The sequence below is a fragment of the Nilaparvata lugens genome, chromosome 3, assembly GCF_014356525.2.
Source record: "Nilaparvata lugens isolate BPH chromosome 3, ASM1435652v1, whole genome shotgun sequence".
Lineage (NCBI taxonomy): Eukaryota > Metazoa > Arthropoda > Insecta > Hemiptera > Delphacidae > Nilaparvata > Nilaparvata lugens.
Window position 1 is genome coordinate 15,319,821 of NC_052506.1, and position 23,143 is coordinate 15,342,963.

The 23,143-nt window shown below is 37.4% G+C and overlaps 1 protein-coding gene across 1 annotated transcript in view; it reads right to left on the reverse strand.

Annotated features, from left to right (window-relative positions):
• The window catches only part of LOC111058964 (LIM domain only protein 3), a 33,358-nt gene extending 13,092 nt beyond the window's left edge, over positions 1 to 20,266 (reverse strand). The window contains exon 1 of the mRNA XM_039423022.1: positions 19,724 to 20,266. Coding sequence (XP_039278956.1) covers positions 19,724 to 19,778 — 55 coding nt within the window. The 5' untranslated portion in view covers positions 19,779 to 20,266. The remainder of the gene's footprint in view (positions 1 to 19,723) is intronic.
• Positions 20,267 to 23,143: the final 2,877 nt, after the last annotated feature.

The following is a 23,143-nucleotide window of genomic DNA, read 5'->3' on the forward strand; positions in this document are numbered from 1 at the left end:
CAGCTCGGCCTTAATAAATTGCCGACTGTCGAGAAGATTGCAGGTTCCAGGTAGGCTGCAACATTCGGCCCATTCCGTAATTTGCAATTCGGCTTGCTGAGCAAATTGCTCGTGCCGGGTCGATTGTTGAGTAATGGCTGTCAATGAAAATTCATTCCTCAATAATGAAATTGGGTTTGTTAATCAATCGCTTGACCGATTAGGAAAGGTTAATGCTTCACTGATCGGAATGGACTAGTTTACTGAAGGCAGCTGCTCCCTCCACTTCATCAAACTGTCACATTTGGCTTTGACTGAATTTATCAAGCATAAACGTGTATTTTTGTTGATTGCTTTGAAGAAGCCATAGAGCCATACCGTACTTAATATGATTAAATTCCAAAAATGTATACTGTTCTAACTATTTTACGCCATAACCAAGAAACCGAAACATAAGTACAAAGTTTCAAAACTCAGAGTGTCTTCTGTCTACTCAACTGGATTCAACTTTAGCCTAACTATATTTTATAATAATCGCAATTTAATATCCTATCAAAATTCAAGAAAGGAACAGTTTTAAGATGACTGTTGATTTTCTTCCAATCATGCCTATTAAATTATGATACGTGTGTCATAGAATTTATAAATAAATAGGTTACAAGCAATCATATACAAAAGGCGAAGAATATGGAATAAAGAGAATCAATTCTCAATAAATTCCTCCTTATTTATTTTGAACTTTCAATGTAAAAAGAAAAATAGCAATTCAGAGTTTATTGAAACAAGCCGCATTCATTCTCTTGTCAAGAGCTGAGGGTTATCAATGTGCAATTTACATCCCAAACAGTTCAAATAAAAAAAATTATATAAACTGATGCTCACGCCAGAGTGAGTGTGGTACCATTATTTACATAGGCACAGACTTAAAGCTTATGTACGTAATCTGAAACAGGGTGGAGCATTCAAAAAGTTTTTATCGCGGTACAGACTGCAGTTTGTAGACTGGTGCTGACAAGTATCGTCGTTCACATGTGGTCTGTCGCTCAGAGTCGGAGAAGGCAAATATGAGGACGATGTTGAGCGACGAGCCGAGGGAGTGTATCAGTGACGATGCCATTAGGAGCGCGTCGGAAAAGAAACATTCGGCGGCCCGACCAGTCTATCTCTGCCCCGGCTTGTTTGTATACGGATTTGCCGGAAATGGCTCTGGACAGGATGTTTGCTTTCGATTCTTAGGAGAGAGCTGTGCCGACTGCTGCAGCGATGCCATGATGCGGAGTGGGAAACCCTTGTGCGATAATGGGTTTCTTCAATGCTGGTGGCGACACAACGTCTTATCCAAATTCCTAGTGTGCAGGGATTCCACTCTGAGAGCTATCGTCACTCCCGAGACCCAAGTGCAGCCATAGAACACTCCTCCGCCAAGCGTGAATGATAGTTGCGGCAATATGTATGAACTGGTTAGGGAGTGGTGCATTCAATGGAATGCTTTATATTCCAAATAATCTACAATACTTTAAATCCTCTATAATGTAGGACTACTTATATATTTAGATCCTACTACTATTATATATTCGCTGGCTTACGATGTGACAAAATATTATCAGCCATCAATCAAGCTAATAAAGCTAATTATTATTAAAAGAATAAGACGTTCATGTTGTCAATACCACTTGGCTTACCCTAATAAACCAATCTTATTATTGGTATAATCTTATAATTAAAATAATCTTATATCTTATAATAATCTTATAACCATCCTTATAATTTCAGTCTACCAGTATAGTTCTATTAGATGGAAATGAATGAGAAATTGCATTTATTCAAATGTTAATTATTATTATCAAACGAAAATCCCAATTTAATGTTGTAAATCACCCTGAAGACTTCTGCTACTGCAAATATTGACAACAGGGTTAACAGCTTAATAGAAACTCGATGAGAGCTACTATCCAAAAATTATTTGCCTGCCCGCGAAGTTAGGGTGATTTACAGTATTAAATTAGAATTTTCGTTTGATAATAATTATTAGCATTTGAATAAATGCAATTTCTCATTCATTTTCATCTAATGAATCTATACTGGAAGAATGAAATTATAAGGATGCTAACGATTGTTTAATTAGGGTAAGCCACTTACACAATCTATTTGAAATGCATGATTTCATGTGTGAAAAACAGCCGGTTAAACAAAAGTTTAGTAGCTGGATGAGGTACCATTGAATGGAGACATGGTAATACTCTATGTAAAATTCACAGATAAGGTACCTAATATATAAGGTATGGAGTATTTCCCAATAAAATTTGGTAGTTGCTTTGAGTCTATTTATTGATGTATATTATCATAATTAGGGATGTATATTATCATGAAATATATATATAATAATCATAAGTTTTATGAATGTCTATTATATTAGCTTAAAGTCTAGATTATTAATTATCCTTTTTTTTATAGATTGCTTTTTGACAATAAAAAGTTTTTATATTATTTACTTTGGTTCTAGCATCTCGATATTATGTGCGGGCCGCGGGATTGCGACAAGAGCAGGATAATTTTTATAAGCCGTGATTAAATGATTAGAAATAACGGTCTACCAGCGTGTAAATTCTACGTTTCACATCGTTCTTTTTCATTAATTTTCACCCATTGTTATGGACCTTCCTCAGAGACTACAGAGTTATTTCATTAATAAAACTCTATAAACAGATACTAATTATACGTGAATCGTACTGAAAGCTTACTCACCAAAAATGTAATGAGTGACGAAAAACCCAATTTTTCAGATGTATGCTTTTTCCGGGACTGACGTTTACATTAATTTCATGCGTACGCCATTAATACGAAAATTCGGCAATAATTGAATGTTAACAATAAATAATGCACTCTCACTAAATACAAATAATGGAATTGAGTGACAAGCTACCGAAAAAAATGATCGCTTTCCATCGAGTGTAAAAGGGATTTTCAATTTAATAAATAACTGATTCACATTAGAGAGCTTCCATGCCCCTCGACTGTTGATGTTGATTTTTGTGCATGTGTTGGTTCTGGATTTTTTTTTCAATTTCTAATAAAGTTTATTAAATTTGTTCATTTCCAGTCGAACGCGGAATGAATGCCGGGCCTAAATATTAAATTAAGCCCACCCTCTTGGGCACTCAGCTAAACTCACTGTTCTACAGCATCTTCTCTCTCAGTCTGCTTACTTCTCTCTCCCTCCCTCTCTCCTTCAACATCAAAACGCCATTTAGTTTCGATTACAATTGCGTCGACTACCCTCTGCTCGACTAGCTGCTATCACATTAGGGGTAGCCACCCCATTATACGGATTGTAATCGCTCTCCCTCGTTCATTACGCCGACGTTCCTGCAGGCGGATGCTCCCTCTCACTCACACTCTCTCTCTCTCTCTCTCTCGCTTGCTTGCTTGCACGGCAAAATCCACCGCTAGACAATATCGTTTACTTTTAAGATGGAAACTTGATTGGAGCGAATGATTCACTCGTCTTATTTGCTGGCGGTTCGAAACGTGTGCACACAATCAACTTACCGCTAGTGTGTGTGTGTGTGTGTGTGTGTGTGTGTGTGTGTGTGTGTGTGTGTGTGTGTGTGTGTGTGTGTGTGTGTGTGTGTGTGTGTGTGTGTGTGTGTTTGTGTGTTAAATTAATGAAGTATCGATTTTTCATAAAACTTCTTTCTCATTGTCTTTTCTTGTTCTCATTGTATTTCCTCAGGGAGGGAGAACTATATTGGCTGACCAGGACTTGGTTTAGATGGGATTGCCGCCCTCCTATTCTTTAAACAACCAGATCAACCCTCCAACTACACCATCATTTGGGTGAACCAGTAATCGAGGCACTGCTTTTGACAATGTTAGTAACAAACACATGTAACATGCATCTGCTGCCAATAACATCCCTTCAATTTGTAAGACTCGATATTATTGGAAGGAATATTGGTAATCGCAGTAAATCCCCTTTCTGTTCTATTTACATAGTTTTATTTGGTTAGAATTTATTCAGAGTGAAGACCAGACCTTTTTGGGCTAGGTCATCTTATGTGAATTCCGGAGAGAGTATAACTCAAGGTTCACTATATTCCTTCTCTCCCAATCATTATGATGTTACGTGATATTTGTAAAAACCGTAGAGAGTAAAAAGAATTCAGTCACAAACTAAACATTTGAATATGTGGTTCAGTTGATATTCAATTTGAGTGACAAAAGAGCAAAGAACATTATCAAATTTAAAAAATCGAAATAACATGGAACATCAATTCAGGCAACGATCAAATACTACCACCATTTTCACTTTAAATGTTCCAGTTTCATTTTTATTCATTGGAATATGATACTGACGGTGAATACGCATACCTACTTCAGATAGTGTTTGCTTTCAGCTGGTGGGTGTCGAAATGATATTGATAACTGGGAATGACTCTGGTTGTTCTCTTTTGTGGAAGCATCATTAAGTCGTGTCTCCCACGACGTGATATTTATTTATAGTTGGGAGTAAAGAGCCATCGTTAAAAAGCAGTTTCCAATTAGTATGAAATTAGAGCCAGCGATAAGTGTGAGTGAGAGGGTGAGGGTAAGTCACAGCAGGAAGGGAAGGTGCCTTGGTGAACACGTGGGCACACATGTTTTGCTGACAGATTTTATTGCTTGTTTTCAGCCTATCCTTGTCACACCCTAAATTTCTCAAACGCCAGAAGTCATATACATCCTGTTAGCTTTTCTTCACATAATCCTTCCCATTATATCCGTCAAGCTCTTTCAGACTTTGAAAAAGCTTTTCTCCGCCTCCCATTTCACCACTTTTACATATCTGTCTCATCCTTTAAATCTATTTCTATTGAATATCTTCACCTTATTCTTGCTCTTGTATGTACCAAATAAACCAAGTATGAAGGTAAATCAACCATGATAATACCCAACTCTACTAGTTTACACATTAATTCTGATTCTATTTATAGATTCATTTACACACAAAAGAATAATGATACAAATATACAATAACACATCAGTCTAGATAGAAACGTTGTTATGATGGCTATACTTATAAATTATCCAGAATACTTTTGGATGTTTAATAATTTCAAATTCAGATGATGATGATGATGATGATTATGATTTTGTCACACAGATGTGAGTGTACACATGAACTTTAGTAACACATACTAATGCCAGATATTTTTCCCTATGAGTTCCACTAGATTGAATGGAACTTGACTAACATGATGTGTTTAATCTAATAGAATTTATAAGGATGGCAAAAAATCTTACGTCCAAAAATCGATGTGTGTGTAACTGGCTTGAGTGTAGATGTCATACTATCATTTTGTAGTAACACATACTCAGTGTGGAGGATTTGGAGTTGAACTCATTCGCTCATTATTAGCCTACACAACTTGTAGTAGTAATGCTATTACAACTGAAGTACAGTAGCAGAAATGGCTTGTTGAATCTTGTTGAATCCTTTGTCTTGGGAATGGTGCTGGAGCAAATGAAGAATGGTCGTAGAGCACAGAAAGCGAGAAACATCGTCTGGGGTTTTGTTTAGTCGCGAGTCGGTGGTGGTGATGGGGGGGAGCGTTTTGTAAGTAGCGGGCCACGCTGCCGAGCAGAACTTGAACAGCGGCGGCGCAATAGCGGTGCGGGCGAACTAGTTACAAATTCTATTAATTCGAGGAAGGCCTCCCCACGCGCTGTTCGGTGACGGGGGAGGGGAGGAAGGCAGAAGGGTTGAAATGAATTAAACAGCCGGGGAGGGCAATTTACCAGTTGACAATGCAAGTCCCTGCAAAAATAATTGCCTTCATTGTGTCCAGAAATTGAGTTTCTGATTGCCGACGAACCGACTTGCGTTTATGGATGAGGGGGTGACGGCAATGATGAAGGAGGAGGAGGAGGAGGAGGTGCGATCGAATCGTGGCGACCGCGGAATCGGAGGCGGTTGTCGGTTGTTGGTTGCCGCCTGTCGCCGCCGCTCAACTCGTTTCTCTTATTGAAACGCTTTTTATTCAAAACGCTGGCTGCAGTGGACTCAGTCACTACTTTTCCCACGTGAGTTATATGTTGACTGGCCACAAGGTACAAAACACACCACAATAGGATCGCTCGAAATCCTATTACAATCGCTGGAAGTCACCCTCAAGGGTTTGCTCAGGCTAACTGATTTCTGCACCAACATAATGCTACATGTTTTTCAAACAAACGCTCCGCTAGAGCCAAGGCGGAAAGTGGCGGAAAGGAAGACGTTTATTTCATGGATTTTTGATAACAAATTTTTCCTTGTTTTTGCTGATTGTAGAATCACATATTATTCTATTTCATTCTTGTAATGTTTATTTAATTTGTTCAGCTCATTTATCTGAGAAGCAAGATAAAGTATGGAACCGAATAGATGATGGAAATTCCAGTAAGATGAAAGTATTACAGTAATTCTTTTGTCACTAATTTTACTGTTACCATTGATAATTCATACACAAGTATTATTCTATGACATTATTCAACTACTGTTGTAGTTATTATCAGTCTATCAATTATCGTTTGTCACCATCTGACTTCTATTAATCATACAAATAACTGAATTTAGTGTTTTTAAGAATCACTCCCATGATCTCACAATAACTCTTGTGACATAATTTTCTTGTCAACAACTGCTGGATTGTTGGATGTAAAACGAATATTTTAGTGCATAGAGTAGCATATTATGCGTAGCACAATAGGTATTGTTGGAGGAATGTTTGCTGAACAAAGTATTTTCATTGAGCTACCAACGAATTTAGGCGTTGGACATTTACATGGAGGAATATACTTTTCATTTCACTCTTGTTAGTTAGTTTACTCATGATTACGAAAGAATTTGACATTATCATTGTGTACATCTAAAAATTGCATTTGTTCAAATGTTAATTGATATGAAATAATAATTATCTGTTGATCGAAATTCCAAATTAAAACCTGGCTACCACCCCGAGGACATTGTATATTTATGTTAGTGCGGTACTTCAAAAAGGAAGACATACACAAAGATGAAGTCAGTGAAGTGTAGCTTGTTGAAAATTTATCCTGGTAAATGACTGCCAATAATCTAGAACTCTGAATTTCATTAGAAGCTAACCATGTTAATTCAATAGATGCGATAAATTTGAAAAGGCACTCCCTTTGCTCGACTCTTCTCGTTGCTCAGTAGCACGAGTCTTCTCATCACATCTGAGGGTGTGTAATTGAAGCTATAAATAGCGTTTCAGTTAATTAAAACTGCAACAAGGTTCGGAGGCGTTGTTAAGGGAGGCGAACGAGAATGAAAAGAAAAGAAAGAAACGTTGATGAAGAGGAAGAGAAAAAAGAGTAGAGGTGAGAAGTAAAGTAGCAGGGCTACAGCGTCATTGACGACGGCGAAATTTTGAACTAGGCTACATGAAGCGACGACTTGGCCGTCTGGCTACTGAAGCGGTACAGAGCAATCAAAATTCTAAGCCGTCCCCTCCGCTCCCGCGAGGGCCACAATAGGGCGAGGTTAATTGAATTCTATTGTGCCGGCGACCCCGCTCTAATCAGAGAACTAATTTAAAAAAGCGATTCTTGATTTATATCTGAGCACTTTTGGAATTTTCTCTTTCCAGCGGAGTTGTGCTCACACAAACACAGAGCAGCAGCAATTGCCAGGCTTTCATCCCCCTCACTGAGCAACGCAACTAGCAACCAGCTACTGCACGCTCTTCTGACCATTGCGTTCCGTTCTTCAATTGGGGGAAGGGGGGGGGGTCCACCGCACACCCGTGCTACACAATCGACTCTAATTTAGTGGCCGTACTCCTCCAACCCCCCCTCAAACCAATCCACCCAATTGTATCTCTCGTTATAGCTCTAACTCAAAACTGCTCAAATATCGCCTAAATGCCGAGTATCCAGACTTTACTGTAGGTTAATCGCGCTCGTCCTTTCTAAACGTTAAGACCGCACCATCCACCCAACCCCCCACCGGGTATAAAACCTGTACTTTCATCATCACCCACCCCCCTACTCATAATCAACCCTGAGTAAAGTTGCACTTTACGAGCCACTTTAAAAGAGTTTCTAATTACAAGCCGTGCAGTTGGTGTCAATTATATCCTCCACTTCCAATAAGGCGCCCTGATTGAATTCATTCATTGCAGCCGGTTTACAGTCTGCTTCCTTAACGACATATTCAGACCAAATTTGAGCCATTCAACGACAAAGAATAATAAATTCAGCTCTCCAAAGTACTGCTGCTATGGATTCAAGTGTTCTAATGTCCGTGCTAGAATGAAGAATAATTATGCTTTCGAGGATGAATACTAATGTTATTCATCTTTCAACTAAGAAGCTCCCTGAGGCATAAATCTCCTTCAACTTTTCAAACTATTGAACATTGCTGAGCATCCAGTTACTGTTGTATTGATTGCACTGAGAACACAAAATTCTCTTGACCTGTTAAGTAGCCAAATGATTTTCAGTAGAAATGGGGTTTGAGAATAATGTTTGGATATCATAAGAAGAGTCCATGAATAATATTATATATAATTAGATTTAAGGTGAAACTTGAGAAAGATTCAATTAAATAAAAACATGGAACTGACCAACGGTATAGAACATGAAAAAGCACAACACTCTATAATATTCATCACTAAAATATTGAAACGTACATCACCTTCTGTCATCTATGAATCTAGAATGAAGAGTACACTACTACAGTATTTTGTAGTATGTCAGCTCTATCAGGTCTGTTAGTATTGAGCTCTGTATTGCGGAGTATTGTTTATATAATCCATGTGAAGAACAAGACTCACTAATGACGGAATGCTTCTGAACATTAGCTGGGCTATCCTCATTAAGGAAATTGAAGGAGAGGAAATGATGAATCTACAAGAATTATTTGGTGCTACAGGAAAAAGTGTAGGAAACAAAATGTTAATAAGGATGTTGGCTAATTGAAACATAAGGCGTGATCGTTTTTAATGATGGTAGAGAACAACAAAGCATTCTGAATCTTCTTTAGGCTAGTTGCTGTGGGTTTTGGAATAATTCAACAATCTTGAATGTCTAATTAGCAGTCAGGTAATGTTTGGATTTGAGTTCTAGAATGTGGCAACAATGCAGCCAGATTGACGCACCTCTACCACGGGGCGTATTGATGGAGAATAATACAGGAGGCTGTGAATGGGAAGCGGTGTCAAGCCATCTCTAAATTTGACAGGACAATGCTCGGTCTGATAATAAAAAAGACTTTTAACGGGCTTATTCAATGTAGCCAGCGTCCAATTAGTCGTCTATTCACAACCTACATGATCTGTCCGGCCAAACACTAACGTGCTACTATTGCCTGCCTTGGTTCGATGAAGCTGTACAGGAAAGAGGATGTCAATTCCAACACTTGATTGCTTCCCAAAAGGAAATAAATAATTGTTAAGGTAGAATCAAACAATAATCTGAAGAGATTGTTCAGAGTAATAGAGAATATGATAAATGACGATTTTTCATCAACAAAATAATGGCGACTTGGACAAACAGTTAAATGGAGAAATAATAAGCACAACGAAATCTTATTGTATAGTGCAAGATCACAACTTGATCTCTCATCAACAGTTTTAGCAATATGGAGAGTCAATTCCTATTACAAATTATCAAATTCATTCTCAACCCAGGACCCTATTGACTTTCAAACATCTACTAATCTAGTAGCTTAGTAAAACACAGAGACCTGAAAACTTACAAATTATAAATTTCTTCACACAAACATTCCAATGAAACAGCATACCGTTTCTTTTTGACAACTTTATTTGAGTAAATGATTTAATCGGAACATGAAAATTAATCACATAATAATATTTAGAAAACCTGTTAAATTGAATGAGATGAGTGAGAATAGGCTGTTTAAAGTAGCTGATGGATCTGCGTATTTTTTGTTCTGTTCATTGATAAAAAATGAAGCAATCCCTGATAATTAATTAAATGAGTTATTCAACTGGAAGATGAGTTAACACACTGAAACTATATATGTTATTACTAAAAATACATCCAGCATAAAATATCTGGATATCAAATTATCGGTGCAGGTCATTGAGATTATCTTAGAAGATTTTATTCATTCTCGACTGTAGGTCTATACTAAAGATGTATCTTAATATTGTAAAAATATAAATACATAAAGTTGATACTATAGGATAGCAAAATCTTGTTTCATGAATCAGTTTTGTAAATTAAATCCTCATTAGCCACTCAATTCAATTAATCTAAAAGGTACTATGTTCTAAGAAATGTTTTTTAGCGACAATTTTAAGTGAATGGGCGAGTCATTCGCTCATGTTATCAATTAACGACTAATAATTAGGTGGAAAAGGAATCGAACCGAGATAGTGAGTGGCACAGGCCCAGCCAATCTGGCTGCTAGCAGCTAACAAGCTCGAAAAAGTTGCTAGACTTTTAATTGAAATTTAATGGGTTAGAATCAAAAGTTGCTAGTTTATCTTTTTCATGTAGATTCACTTAAAGAGCCGTTCTTATTGAGGTCAAACTCTATGATTGGAAACATTACTTTTTAATGAATTGTTATTAAACATGCTCACTTTTAATGAAAACGCTCGTTCAATAATGACGCCGAGTCAATTTACATCGTTTAATAAGATATTTCCAAGCAATAAGCCCGGCAATATTAATTTCGATAGCTATCGCTTCAAAACGTGAAACTTTGAATATATAACAGCCTATTACGTAGAAACTTTTCCAAACTGTTATTAAAGCAGGAATTTATAATTTACTATCACTTCAGCTCAGTCTATGACAAGTATTTCATTAATAAACTCAATTATATTGTCAAGCGTGATTGATTATTTTTTACGCCCATTCAATCAGAACAAATCAGTAGCCAGGGCACAATCAACGACCATTAGTGAACATCATTTGAGGAAACCCCTCAAGTTATATCACCTATGTAATGGTAGAGGTAAATAATTATTAGAGAAAGGTGAGGCAATTAGTTAATGTATCTCAAAGTTTTTTGAACGGGAGCGAAATAGGTGGGTCTTTATGAATAATCATTTAAATTATAAGAAAGTTAATTGATTATTTTTCAAAACAATATTTGCAGCAAATTGATTTTTAGCCTGAGGTATAAAGAATAAATCGAAAATTGAGTCAGTATCAGTGAAACATTAAATGAAGAAAGCTTATTATCCTATTTAGGAACGTTATAAATGGATACTAAAAATGCTGATTATATTTGCTTAATATGAGGCTAAAGTGAATCTACAAATCATTTAATTTGCTGCACTTCACTTTTTTGGTCAATTCATTCCAACCAGAGTAAGAAACTTTATTCAGCTAACTTCAAATTCAATCTTGTTCAATGAAAGAAAAATTTGGCTATTTATTCTTGGCTAAATGATTGAGCACTTTGATTTGATCACGGGTAGAAAAATGAACGACCTATCTAGTTCAGTTGTGGTTTATGACCATGCTGCTGACAATAGCATTTTCGTACTTTCAAAGATTCAATAACTGAAAAACCTAGATTTTATCACCATGAAATCTATTATGAAATATAATATACGGATGTAGGATTAGTGAATTGGTACATGCGATTGCGTATCTGCGCAATTAGCACATTAGCACGTTATTTTGTTGAACACAACACGCAAGTTGTTTGTCGAGGTACGGCGTTATAGAGTACCTATATTCAGTGGAGCGGGTTTTTCTCTCTGAAATAAAAGTTTAATTAAGAGCGGCCTGAAGGCCGCTCAATTACAATCTGAAAAACAGAAAACAGAAATTGATTAATACGAAATAATCAAAGAAAAATATCGGAGCCAATAAATAATAATAACGAACCAAGTCGTTATCAACTCTGTTTTTTGCTGCTCTGTGCTGGCCCAGTGAGACGTGCGCTCTCCTACCAAACAAAGACTAATTAAACGAAAAAACCAGCATCATATCGGGCGCAAGCGGAATTTCGAAAATCTACAACTGAACGAGCACAGCCTAATAATGAGGGCTATGCGATATTAATTAGTAGACACCAGTTCACCCCATGATAACCGGATTTAATAATACGACATTGTCAAACTGAGAGAGATGGCAGTGCAGGGAGCGAGAGAGCAGGATGAAGAGATGAAGCGTCATCCCAACTGAAGAAATTAATTCGAATAGCTGCCTTCGGGACCCAGCAGCTGGCTCGCATGCTACATACTAGATGACATAAAAAATGTTATAATTAACGAGACTCTCAACAGTTAATTGGAGAATTTTTGATGAATAAATCTGTGAATAAAAATTATGACTATGGTATGCATTTTCACAAGGGAAAATTCTTGGAACAAAAAACGATTGGATTTGAGATGGTGGTGCTGTTTTCATATAATTGTCAACAACCAAGTAAAACTAGTAAACAACCAAATATCAAATAGAATGCTAGAATTCCATTTTTGAAATTCAAAAATTACGATATTTTATGGTGTATGATATTCATGTCGAATTTCCAATAAAATTACAGTAGTGTGTTAAGAATGCAATTAGACTCTCTTAACCTACAACTTTCTGTCAACTAACGAAATAATCGCCTTGACGGGCAAGCGTGATCGATGGATTATAATTCAATCGCCAAATTTCTTCATTCGTTTCCAATATATACATGCAATAAACGATTCAAGCAATTCGATAATAGTTTATGGTGGTTTATTTCCATGTCGAAAATAAATTGGAGAATTGTATCTTATCTTGAACAAATGATTCAACGATTCGTATCAATTCGATGCACATCAATATTGCAAAAAACGATCACAGCCTTGTAAGTATCCGTTGCTATCCAGTTAATTAAACTCGGCTCCACGCTGCGAGTATAACAAGATTTTTGTTATTGAAAAATTACCTAGAGAAGTGGCTGGGCGACTGAGAAGAGAACCACCTCACTTGACAGGCCGATTAGGTGGACTGAACACTGAACGCAATTTGAAGGACCGGTTAACAGAGTTCAGAGCCAACGATTGATGAGATCATGAGATCAGCAACAGACTCATTCAATAAGCTTCTAGGGCTTGGTATATCCTGAAGTTCATAACAACATATTATACTGTGATTGAAATTGGGATAAAACGTGAAAGCAATTTCAAAAAAGTATAATTTTAAAAAGCTCAACAGTATTTTATAATGAAATACATATTCCCTTGAATCCTTCCAATACAGAGTCCACAGAACATGTTCCATTCTGCCTGAAATACTGTTTTATTGTTAGCATTCTATGCTACGCTTTAGAAATTCGACAATGATTATTAAGTAATAATATTGCTTCTAGAGAAACTACAAGGGAAATCAATAAAATGTTAATAAAGAGCTATATAGCTACAGTAGCATTGCAGTCATAGAATTCATTTCAGACCTGAGAAAGTATTGTATATTTCGAAAAATCGTAGAAAATACATGAACATTGTAATGAACGATCTTATTAAGGTTATTCTTCTTGGAAATCTCAGGCGGAAAATTGAATCTCTGCTTGAAATTGTTATAGGAGTATCTTATGGATTCTGGGAGAAAATTAATTGAAATTATTCCACGAGTTTGTTCTTGGAAGGACTTTAATGAAGAGGTGAATGAAAGAGGGTAGAAGAAGATTGGTGGAGAAGGATGGAATTATGTGAGAGTTGGCAGTGGAAAAAGAGAGAAGAGCAGCTGCTTTTTTGTTGCAGTTGTGGTCCTTTGTATGATAGAGTGTAAATTAATTTTCTCACATCAGCCTCAGCAACATATCCGAGATTGAAAATTAATTAAGTTTCATACACACTCCAAAGAATTGCAAAATGTAATTGTTCATTAATCAATAACGAACTTGCACAGCATTGACAAACAACACCAAATCAATGTAAAAATAAATTGTCTGATAGTGCCTGTTCCCATCGAATATTCTATTGATATTTCTTCTCCAGTTCTATCAAGTTTTTTGGGTTCAGGCGCTCAATTTAAAAAATAGGCTATTCTCTAAAATAACTAAAAAGCAGTGATGGTTCTCTTAGATGTCCTGCTGATTTTATTCTCTAAAATAATTAAAAAGCAGTGATAGTTCTCTTTGATGTCCTGCTGATTCTGTATAAAGGCAGAAAATTAAAACTTAATCAGGAATATTCCTTTCTTTTCTTAAATTGCTGTAATGTCTGCTCTCTCCTCAAATTGTATGATATGTTCCTCTTCTAAGAAACATTGTATTTTCAACTTTTTTATGCTTTTTATAATTGTCTCTAAAATCTCTGCACCAGATCTGCAAGTGCAATACAAGTAATTAGGATAGTTGAGTTCGACAAAACTTGAAAATGGTATTCCACATTACTGTACTATATAAAAGTTATGGGTGGATTTATACTATTTGATCTTCATGGATGAAGATTGAACAACAATAAACTATTAACAATTTTCAGTTAGTTATCAAAGTGAAAGGAAGCAAAACCTATGAAGTAAATCTTGGAATAGTTTGTTACAATTCCTTACTCTTTCATCTTGTCATCTCAACCCTATTTATGGGTTATAGGTTATGCATTCTGAATTATAAATCTTCATTTGTTGTCATCCCATGTTGAAAAAGCACAATAATTTGTGAGAATGTATCTGTAGAATGAAGAACATAGGGTTCTATACTCATCGACCATTTGATTCCTGAAGACAGAGCTCTGGTTTTCTTGTGAGACTCTTTACTCTCCCGTAATAATAGCTCCCTATAATAAGAAATAAAAATCTTTGAAGATTCATTATGATTTCTCTACAGAGCACCTACTTTCAATTATGAAACTTGATTGAATCGTTTTGCTCACCTACAAGTGAAAATCACATAGGGGATGATTCTACAACTAGTTACATTATTTCCAAAAGATGCCTGTGTGTGTGCGTGAGTGCTCGCTTTCCTATTTACATTGACACATCACTCACACACACACACACACACACTGGCCGACCAATGATTGGTACAGAGCATTAAGTCACTCTCGGTGTTTCAATTGAATGTGTAAAACTCGTAGCTGGCCGAGCTTGCTGTAAGCCACGGCAGGGTGGGTGGGCGGAGGGCGAAAGAGGAATTCGGTTAAAGCACTCCAACAATAGGGTGGGGGCGGTGTGAAGGGGAAGGGTGGTACCCTCCCTGCTCTCACTCAGACCGCATTAAGTAACAGACCATAATGATGTTTGCCCATTACTGAATGTAATTGAGAGTGGGCAAACAGGATCCAGAAACTTTGTCACTATCAGCCGCTCAGATCCATTTTCAATTTTCAACCTGAAATTGCTTCTGCCTTCCCTCTTGCTCACCACCCAAACATCACTCGCTCTCTTTCACTCTCCATTTGATTCGCCTCCTCCTCCTTTTCCTACTCTTCATCCAAAACGCACCCGGTGCTCTATGAAGAACTCTTCTCCTTCATCTGCCGCTTCCCCTCCTCCTGCTCAGCAGACACCGCGCCAGCTCGAGATCTCTTTCGCTTGTGTGCGGGAATTTATAACACTAGCACTCGTTCGTTCTGTTGAAAAGGCAACTGGGGAAGAGCAGCTAGCGCGCATATAAGAGAGAGGTAAGATCGTTCACCGATTGAAGCCAGCTTCATTTTCCATCGCACCTCGCCTTCAATACACAACCCCATTTAAGTCAACCCACAGAAGAGCCCCCTCGTCCAATTATTATTAATCGACCCGTTAATGCTCTCTGTCGTTCCAATACAGATCGATTATCATCAACTGATCGCTTCGTGTCGTCGCCAACAATATAAACCAATTGAATTTCCCCCATTTCAATTTAACTTCTCCCCAATGCAATAAAAGCCAGGAAATATTGAACTCCTCTTTATTGCTAACTTTATTAGACGACTATCTAAATCGGTCTGAGCCGATTGTGAAAGACGTTCAATGGAAAGATTATAATATTGGACTCGCGTTTTACTATTTGGTTCGATCATTACTCATCACTATCAGCAGTACTAGCTTCTTATCATGGAATCTCTAGAATATTGATTCTGTATGTCTGATGATTATATAAGTAGAGTAAACTTAGTTGGATAGAAGTACAATAGTTGGATAGAAGCATACCGCGCAAAAAGTGGTATGAGCAGCAGTGTGACATGTGTTTGCCTTATCAGAGCCATAGACCGGGAGGGAGGGCAAACGAATCTGCCATGAATAAGCTATTTATGTGTGAGCTGTTAACTAATGGCTCTGTTAGCTATGGGTGACTTTATGGAACGACTATGCAACCGGGCATAAGTGAACTAAGTAAATTAATTGATTTTCATCAAAATCCTATTCAATTTAATGTTTTCACACGTGGTGCTCAATCTTGTCAAGGTGCGTACAGACTTATGTGCCACGAACACGCACATTTCACTTATCATCAGCTGATGCTAGTCTCATTAAATCTGTATTCGTACAGAAAAAATAAGATTCAGATATAATAAGCATAGCATAAGCTGATGAAAAGTGAAGCCTGTACGCACCTTCGCCTTTACGAACTTCGTAATTCGCCTACGTTTATTCGCCTTTGGATCTTAACCACTCTTATTCGTGGTGTATCCAGAGTAAATAAGAATAAATGTAAAGAGAATTCAGTTTTCAAAGCAAATTTTAATCTTTGCTCTATGTAGAGCTGCTAATGATAGGAAAGACGCTTACACGTTCCACCATTCTACTCAGAACAAGAGTGCATAAGAAGACATTGGACACAGATTAGAGTTGGAGCAAGAAAGCCCTTATTTCGTCAGTAGAGCATGAGCAATTAAGAGCGGGCTGCCTACACAAAGAGCAGCTCGTATTAAAAGTCATTGTTAATATTGTGGAGAGTGAAAACCAGAGGCAGCAAGCACTGCATTACAATACTTCATTAGAGTTCATCACAGTCACTTCATCTTCCTTCGCGTAGATCACAAGGTACCTTAATTTACAACAAATGTCGCACTAAAAGGTTTCAACTTTGTATTGTTCCGTAAAAATGTCCCAGACTATTATCACGTGACATATTGTTGGGCTCTAAATTTTCTCTTTTGTTGTTCTTTCTTAGTGGGCTCATTTCTATTAGCGGCAATTCAGCAATGATTTCTGACAATATTAAGCTATTGTTAGATAATTACCTCATCTGAATAATAGCTGACGTTCACCTCCGTTTCTATAAAAGTAGTTTTTGATTAGTCAATTCAGTATTCTGCATTCATTGGACCTATCATAGTTTTATTAAAATTATCTGATATTAGGAGTAGTTTTGAAAAGCTTCTGTAGTTACTGCTCAAACCAACATTGAATGTCTGTAAATCTGAACGATAAATCCTGGTCTCCTAGAACTATTCCCAAATTGAAATTCAATAGTAAAACATATATTTCAAATATTATTTATCCTCTAATGTTCATGAGTAGCCTAGAAAGCTGCAAATATGAGGATGAATTCACAACTGAATACTGAGGATGTATTCCACTGAAAAATAAACTTGGACTCAATTTTTTTTTGCTCAGACATATACAAATTACTAAATTTTATGTAGAGAAAGCACATATTTCTTAATGGGATGAAAATTTCATGATAGGTCGTTTAATGATGTCCAATCCACTCTATACAACACCTTCTGACACCTTCATTGTAATCGGTATCACATGTTTCTTAAAGAATAAGAGCGAATTTCTCCAGCAAACCTCTTCAAGCTGCAGTAAAAGTAAATTTGTATGGTGGGGAGTCCCTTGGGGGAAGGTCCCACCGCCTGAATGGGCTACCGTCAAAGGACCACCGTCAATAGGCCTTACGAATAGCTGCAGTCAACTTGAACCCCTCAAAATGGAAACGTGATTGATTTTCATAATGATATGCATCTTTACCGTGCAGACACCATCATTTCACTAAGTTAATGGATTCACAATTCATGATGCATGCATTTTCACCGAGCAGACACCATCATTTCTTGAATGAATGAATTTCAAATTTATTTGGAAGGTCCTCATTGTTTCAGGCTTTAGTAGGCCTATAGTTTCCCAATTATCTACGAATAGAGCCGTGACTGAGTTTCATAAGGAAATGTATTTTAATTGATAGAGTGGGAAGTAGAGTAGAGGATGAGGTGATGAGGTGCATGGTGCATGGTGCACCCCATGTGGAAGATTGGAAAGTGTAATGGACCTTGAACTCAATGGACAAGAACCGATCCATCGATATCCGGGAAAAGGGTAATTTTCTCATTCAGTTCGCTCTCTTTCTATTGCCGCTCATTTTCAATTAACTATTGAAAGTTTGTGGGCCGTCGCCATCTTGGATGCAATCACGACACTATCGTTTAATTACTCTGCGCGGCAACCAGTTTGTTGGTTATTGTTGTTCTCTTCACTTCACTGTGTCAACGCGAACGCTTCTTCCTACATAATGACGGCAGCTTGCTACTTATGGCTCTTAATTAGCTTGATGTTATGAATTGATTGCATATTTGACACCTCCCAGAAGAAAATTACATTCTGTAAAGTGTGTAACGTTTTGCAGTAGAGCGCAATCTAAATGACTGGAAAGTGTTGATGATATTTAACTGTAGTTAAGCTCCATTCTACACTATCAACCTACTGTATTTGACGATGCCTGTTGTGGACCTTTTTTATTTAATGACGTATAAAGATATTGTCTTCTTGTATCCTTGTACTCTTTGAGTACAAGGGAAAAGGGTACAATTCAAAATCTTGAATCAGCACTCGAAGATTGTTGATGATATTGATATTGACCTGTAGTTAAGCTCTATGCCACACCATACAACTACTTTATTCCAGAATTCTTGAGTATATTTCCTGAAAGAGAAAAGATTTTGTGCCCGCTGGTGACATTTCAACCAATAAAACTTCAAATTAGGGCGCAAATCTATAAATAAAATTGAAATAATAATTTCAAAATGACTGAAGAAAGATCAAACCTAATCTGGAATAAAATTCTCTGCAATGAAGCTTCGCCTCCATGCATTCATCTTCTATGGAAACTTTGGAATAAATCACCATATTTTTATGAAAATAGATTGTAATTTCATCAATAGCCTTCAACCTCACTAGTTGAATAAATATACATCGATAGTACTGTATTTCCATTATCTAAAACCAACTGTGAGAGCAAACAGATTGAGTTTCAAACAATTAGTTTCAATCTATCAATATTTGAAGTAAAACACATTAGCTGACTAATACTATCGACTAATACTCTATTGCATAATTACAACTCTCAGATGCACTCATGTTAACAAGCTCATTGGAAAGCAAGCAAGATGCATGGAATAGTGTTGACACCTCAGTGCCAATGTAGTTGGAAACCGAACCTTCTTTAAATATTTTCTCAGCCTTCAATGCTCATTGATTTACAATAAAAAAACTGAATGTTCATGACAATCATTGGGACTCATCTAATCCCTAGGGAAGTGTAGCTCTATTTTCATAGTTTTCACTCTCAATTTAAGCCTATTACAGCAATAAAATAATAAATAAACCATGCCAATATAGTGTGGGGCTACTTAACTAACAAGTATTTGAATATATTCAAATGCTTCTGAATGTATCCAACAGCCATGCCTTTAGTTTGACAATCATGACTCTCTTTTCTGTTCTTAAAGTGTGTTCAAGAACACACATCATTATACAATCAAACATATTCAAACAATCGTGTCACACATTTGGTGAAGTGATTGATTGTTTTCAACTTATTCCTGCAAGTTCTATGAGCTATTGTAATATTGTTTGTATGATCATTATTACTCACTGATGTGTTGTTGACCATTGTTCGCAAGTAGACGACTCTCTCCAGGAGTGATCATTCTGATATCGTATCACAAAATACAGTTTGCAGTAGGATACCCTTGTAAACTTTTAAAGTAGATCTTGTAGATTAGTAGAAAATGAAGCCTTCAGTAGTCCACCGAGTTCCTTATCACATTGAGAACACTTTTAGAACACCACATTTGGATCTCCCTTATTAGATACAACACTCATGGGTTGAAGGAAAGTTGATAATGATCACAAACAAGGCCTACTGATGAAAAATACAGTTGAATGATATTTCCGAGAACACCTGTTTGATAGGATTTGATCTGAGCAGTATCTTCAGATTGAATGAAATGATTCAACGTGAGTAAACTTCGTAATTGGGTTGAGATTTAATTGAATTGATAAACTTGATAAAACACAGTGTTTGTTATCATCGTGAGTAACGTGTGATTAGGTGAGAGCACATTGTGACGCGACGCATCGGAACCAACTGAGTGTTATTTGAGTTTGGTACCCTTGCGGAGCAGAGCTTTGGTGCGCGCATGCGTACTAGCGACCACGTGATCGGAGTAGGGGGCAACGGATAATGACATTATAAAGGCATTGAAAGGATCTCGTCCCGCCGCGCCCCGCGCCAAATGCGAAAGGAATTAATGAGATTGGTTTTAAAAGTTTGCGCAGCTACGTCAGTGTAATGGGAAATCGGCGGCAAAGTCTACGGAGCGGTGCCTACGCGTGTGGACCTGTGCCGGTTCTGGTGTAGGGTAGAGGGTTGTTATGCTGTGTAGTGCACCCTCAGCCCAATATTTCCACACAACACTCGCGCGCTGCTCGAGATTTTCTGAAACAGCCACCTCTCCCTTCCTCCCCCTCTATCATAGCTCGGTGATCCGCCGCGTCTACATTGAACAATGCGTTCGGGATGCCGTCATTTTACACTATTATTGTACAGAACAAGCGCACCTCGTTCCAGTGACAAGATCCACTGTCGTCGCCGCCAATCAAGCAGGCATTGAAAGAAGTAATTCGCTCGAGTTGTCTCTAACCCCTCAGCGTCTTAGCCGCCACTTTCCTTTCTTCCCTTCCATCCGTTCGCTGCCACCTAATGAAATACAAACTGCTAAATTAAGAGCCAACAGCTGCTCAAGAACCCTTCAATTTCAATCGGCCGCTGATTAAATTTCCATAGATAGAATGAATGTGGATTGACGACTACTTGAATACCCAGTCCTGATTGCACCACTTTATGTTTGCTCATTCGCTTCAAGTAGATCAGCTCAAATCGAATGCTTCTCCGCCGCACCAATTATTGAATTATGCGCCATTGTTGAAATATTATACTCTAATGGATGATTAGTATATCCAATACTGGAGGAGAATATACGTTTTTGTACAATAGTATTTTCAAATGAAATAAATTCATAATAAACTCAAGAAATACATTTTCTTTTACTTCCTCTTTTTTTCACATCTCTTTCTGACCCCCATTCAGCTCATCATCATTATTATATCATATTTTCCTTATACCTGCTTCATTCCTCACTGAACTTTCTGCTTAATTCCCAAGTCCTGTTTTGGATGTCAGGATCTCACATTACTATAGAATCTTCAAAAGGTAACATAGTACAAACCCAACAAGCTATCTATTGTTAATATAAAAATCAGATCATGGAAAAATTAATTATATATGTTTTTCCTATGTAGACCTGTATTATGATTTCCATACATATTGATAGCAGCATTCCATTCAAAATCAAATTAAACTGGGATTCCAACAATTTATTTTCAATTAAGGAGGGATTAGAATGCAATCTGTTGAAGATGGAAATTGATTGATTGGCGGCTAGAACGTAATTACCCTGCGTATTGATTAATTTGGATTAACAGAATGGTTTGTCTCCAGAGACTTGCCCAAATTACGATTTGATAATATCTATTCCAGATTGCTACACAGATAAATTTCAATTCCAGTTCGAACTTGGCTGCGTTTGGGGATGTTCTTATAGGCATAACTCCAATTTGAAGATGCGACCAGTAATTTGTGCAGCAGCTGGGCTGCACAGCTCACAGCGCTGGGGGATTCGGAGTTTGACAAGACGACTCGACTAACTTGGCCATTAGACTTGGCTTGTCTCACGGGCCGCTCGCTGTCCCAGTCGAATTGAACGATGGTCGTTCTTGCACCGTGATTACCGTCTTGGGACGGCGAGCTGAAGCTCTTATCGTTAAGTTGGTGATGTATGATGTCGCCCGGGCGGCCCTCTGCGATCATCGGTCACCCAACAGCCAAAACACTCACTAGTCAGCACACTCAAAGCAAAATCCCTCCAAGGAAAGCTATGTTATTGCCTCTGCACAACACAAAAAACCACCCCCACCTTCCGAACAACCCTCTCAGCGATATTACAACCGCAACTAACGAGCTGCCACGACCAGACACACGATTTTAATTCATTCTTGTGTTTTCTCCACGTGCCCTTTCGTTTACAGAAGTCTTACGCATAGCTCTGGCTAAACATAGGGTAGTATTGGAAATTGAGAGAAGATCATCAAGTATCGCTGGGTAAGAGAATTATGGAGATCATTCTTCAACAATAAATTTTGTGATATAAGCTTACTTGGTAATTTCAGATGAGATTTCACGAAGTAAATTTGTAACTGATATGCATGTGATTCATTGTTATAAATGTAATATGTTCTTTTTGTCATGTTTTGTTTGTTGTTTTCATTTTTTGCTCTATTCAATAACTATAGTATTACTATTATATATACTATAGTTGAGCGAGCGAAGTGACGGTTTTGCATTTCTCTTTATGTTTAAGTGTTTATATGTTGCGCATTTACGGCGAAACGCAGCAATAGATTTTCATGAAATTTGACAGGTATGTGCCTTTTTAAATTGCGCGTCGAAGTATGTACAAGGTTTTTGGAAATTTTGAATTTCAAGAATAATATAAAAGGAAAAGAAGCCTCCTTCATACACCAATATTAGAGTAAAATTCAGACTATAGGATCATTCATCATAAATCAGCTATCGAGTGGATTATAAACTGCATGCAATGACGCATGCGATTCAATATCTCAATGTAACTTGGTGGAAAATCAGCTGCTGTGTGGACTATTAATTGCATGCCTCATTGAATGCAACTTTTATGAACTATTGATTGCATGCAATAACGCATCAATTAATAACTAAAATAACATGTATTTTCTCTCGACCTTTCTCTGCTTTGAACTCGGGCTGTCCTGTTGCCAGTATGTCTTGAAGGAGATTAGGTTTTGATGTTAGCATTTTTGATACACCAACCCCAACAGCCATTAGCCGTTTTCACACCGATATCTCGCCGACACGACATACAGACAGGATTTACTCTGATGGACAGTATACGAGGAGACTGTGGTTCATGACTGCGCG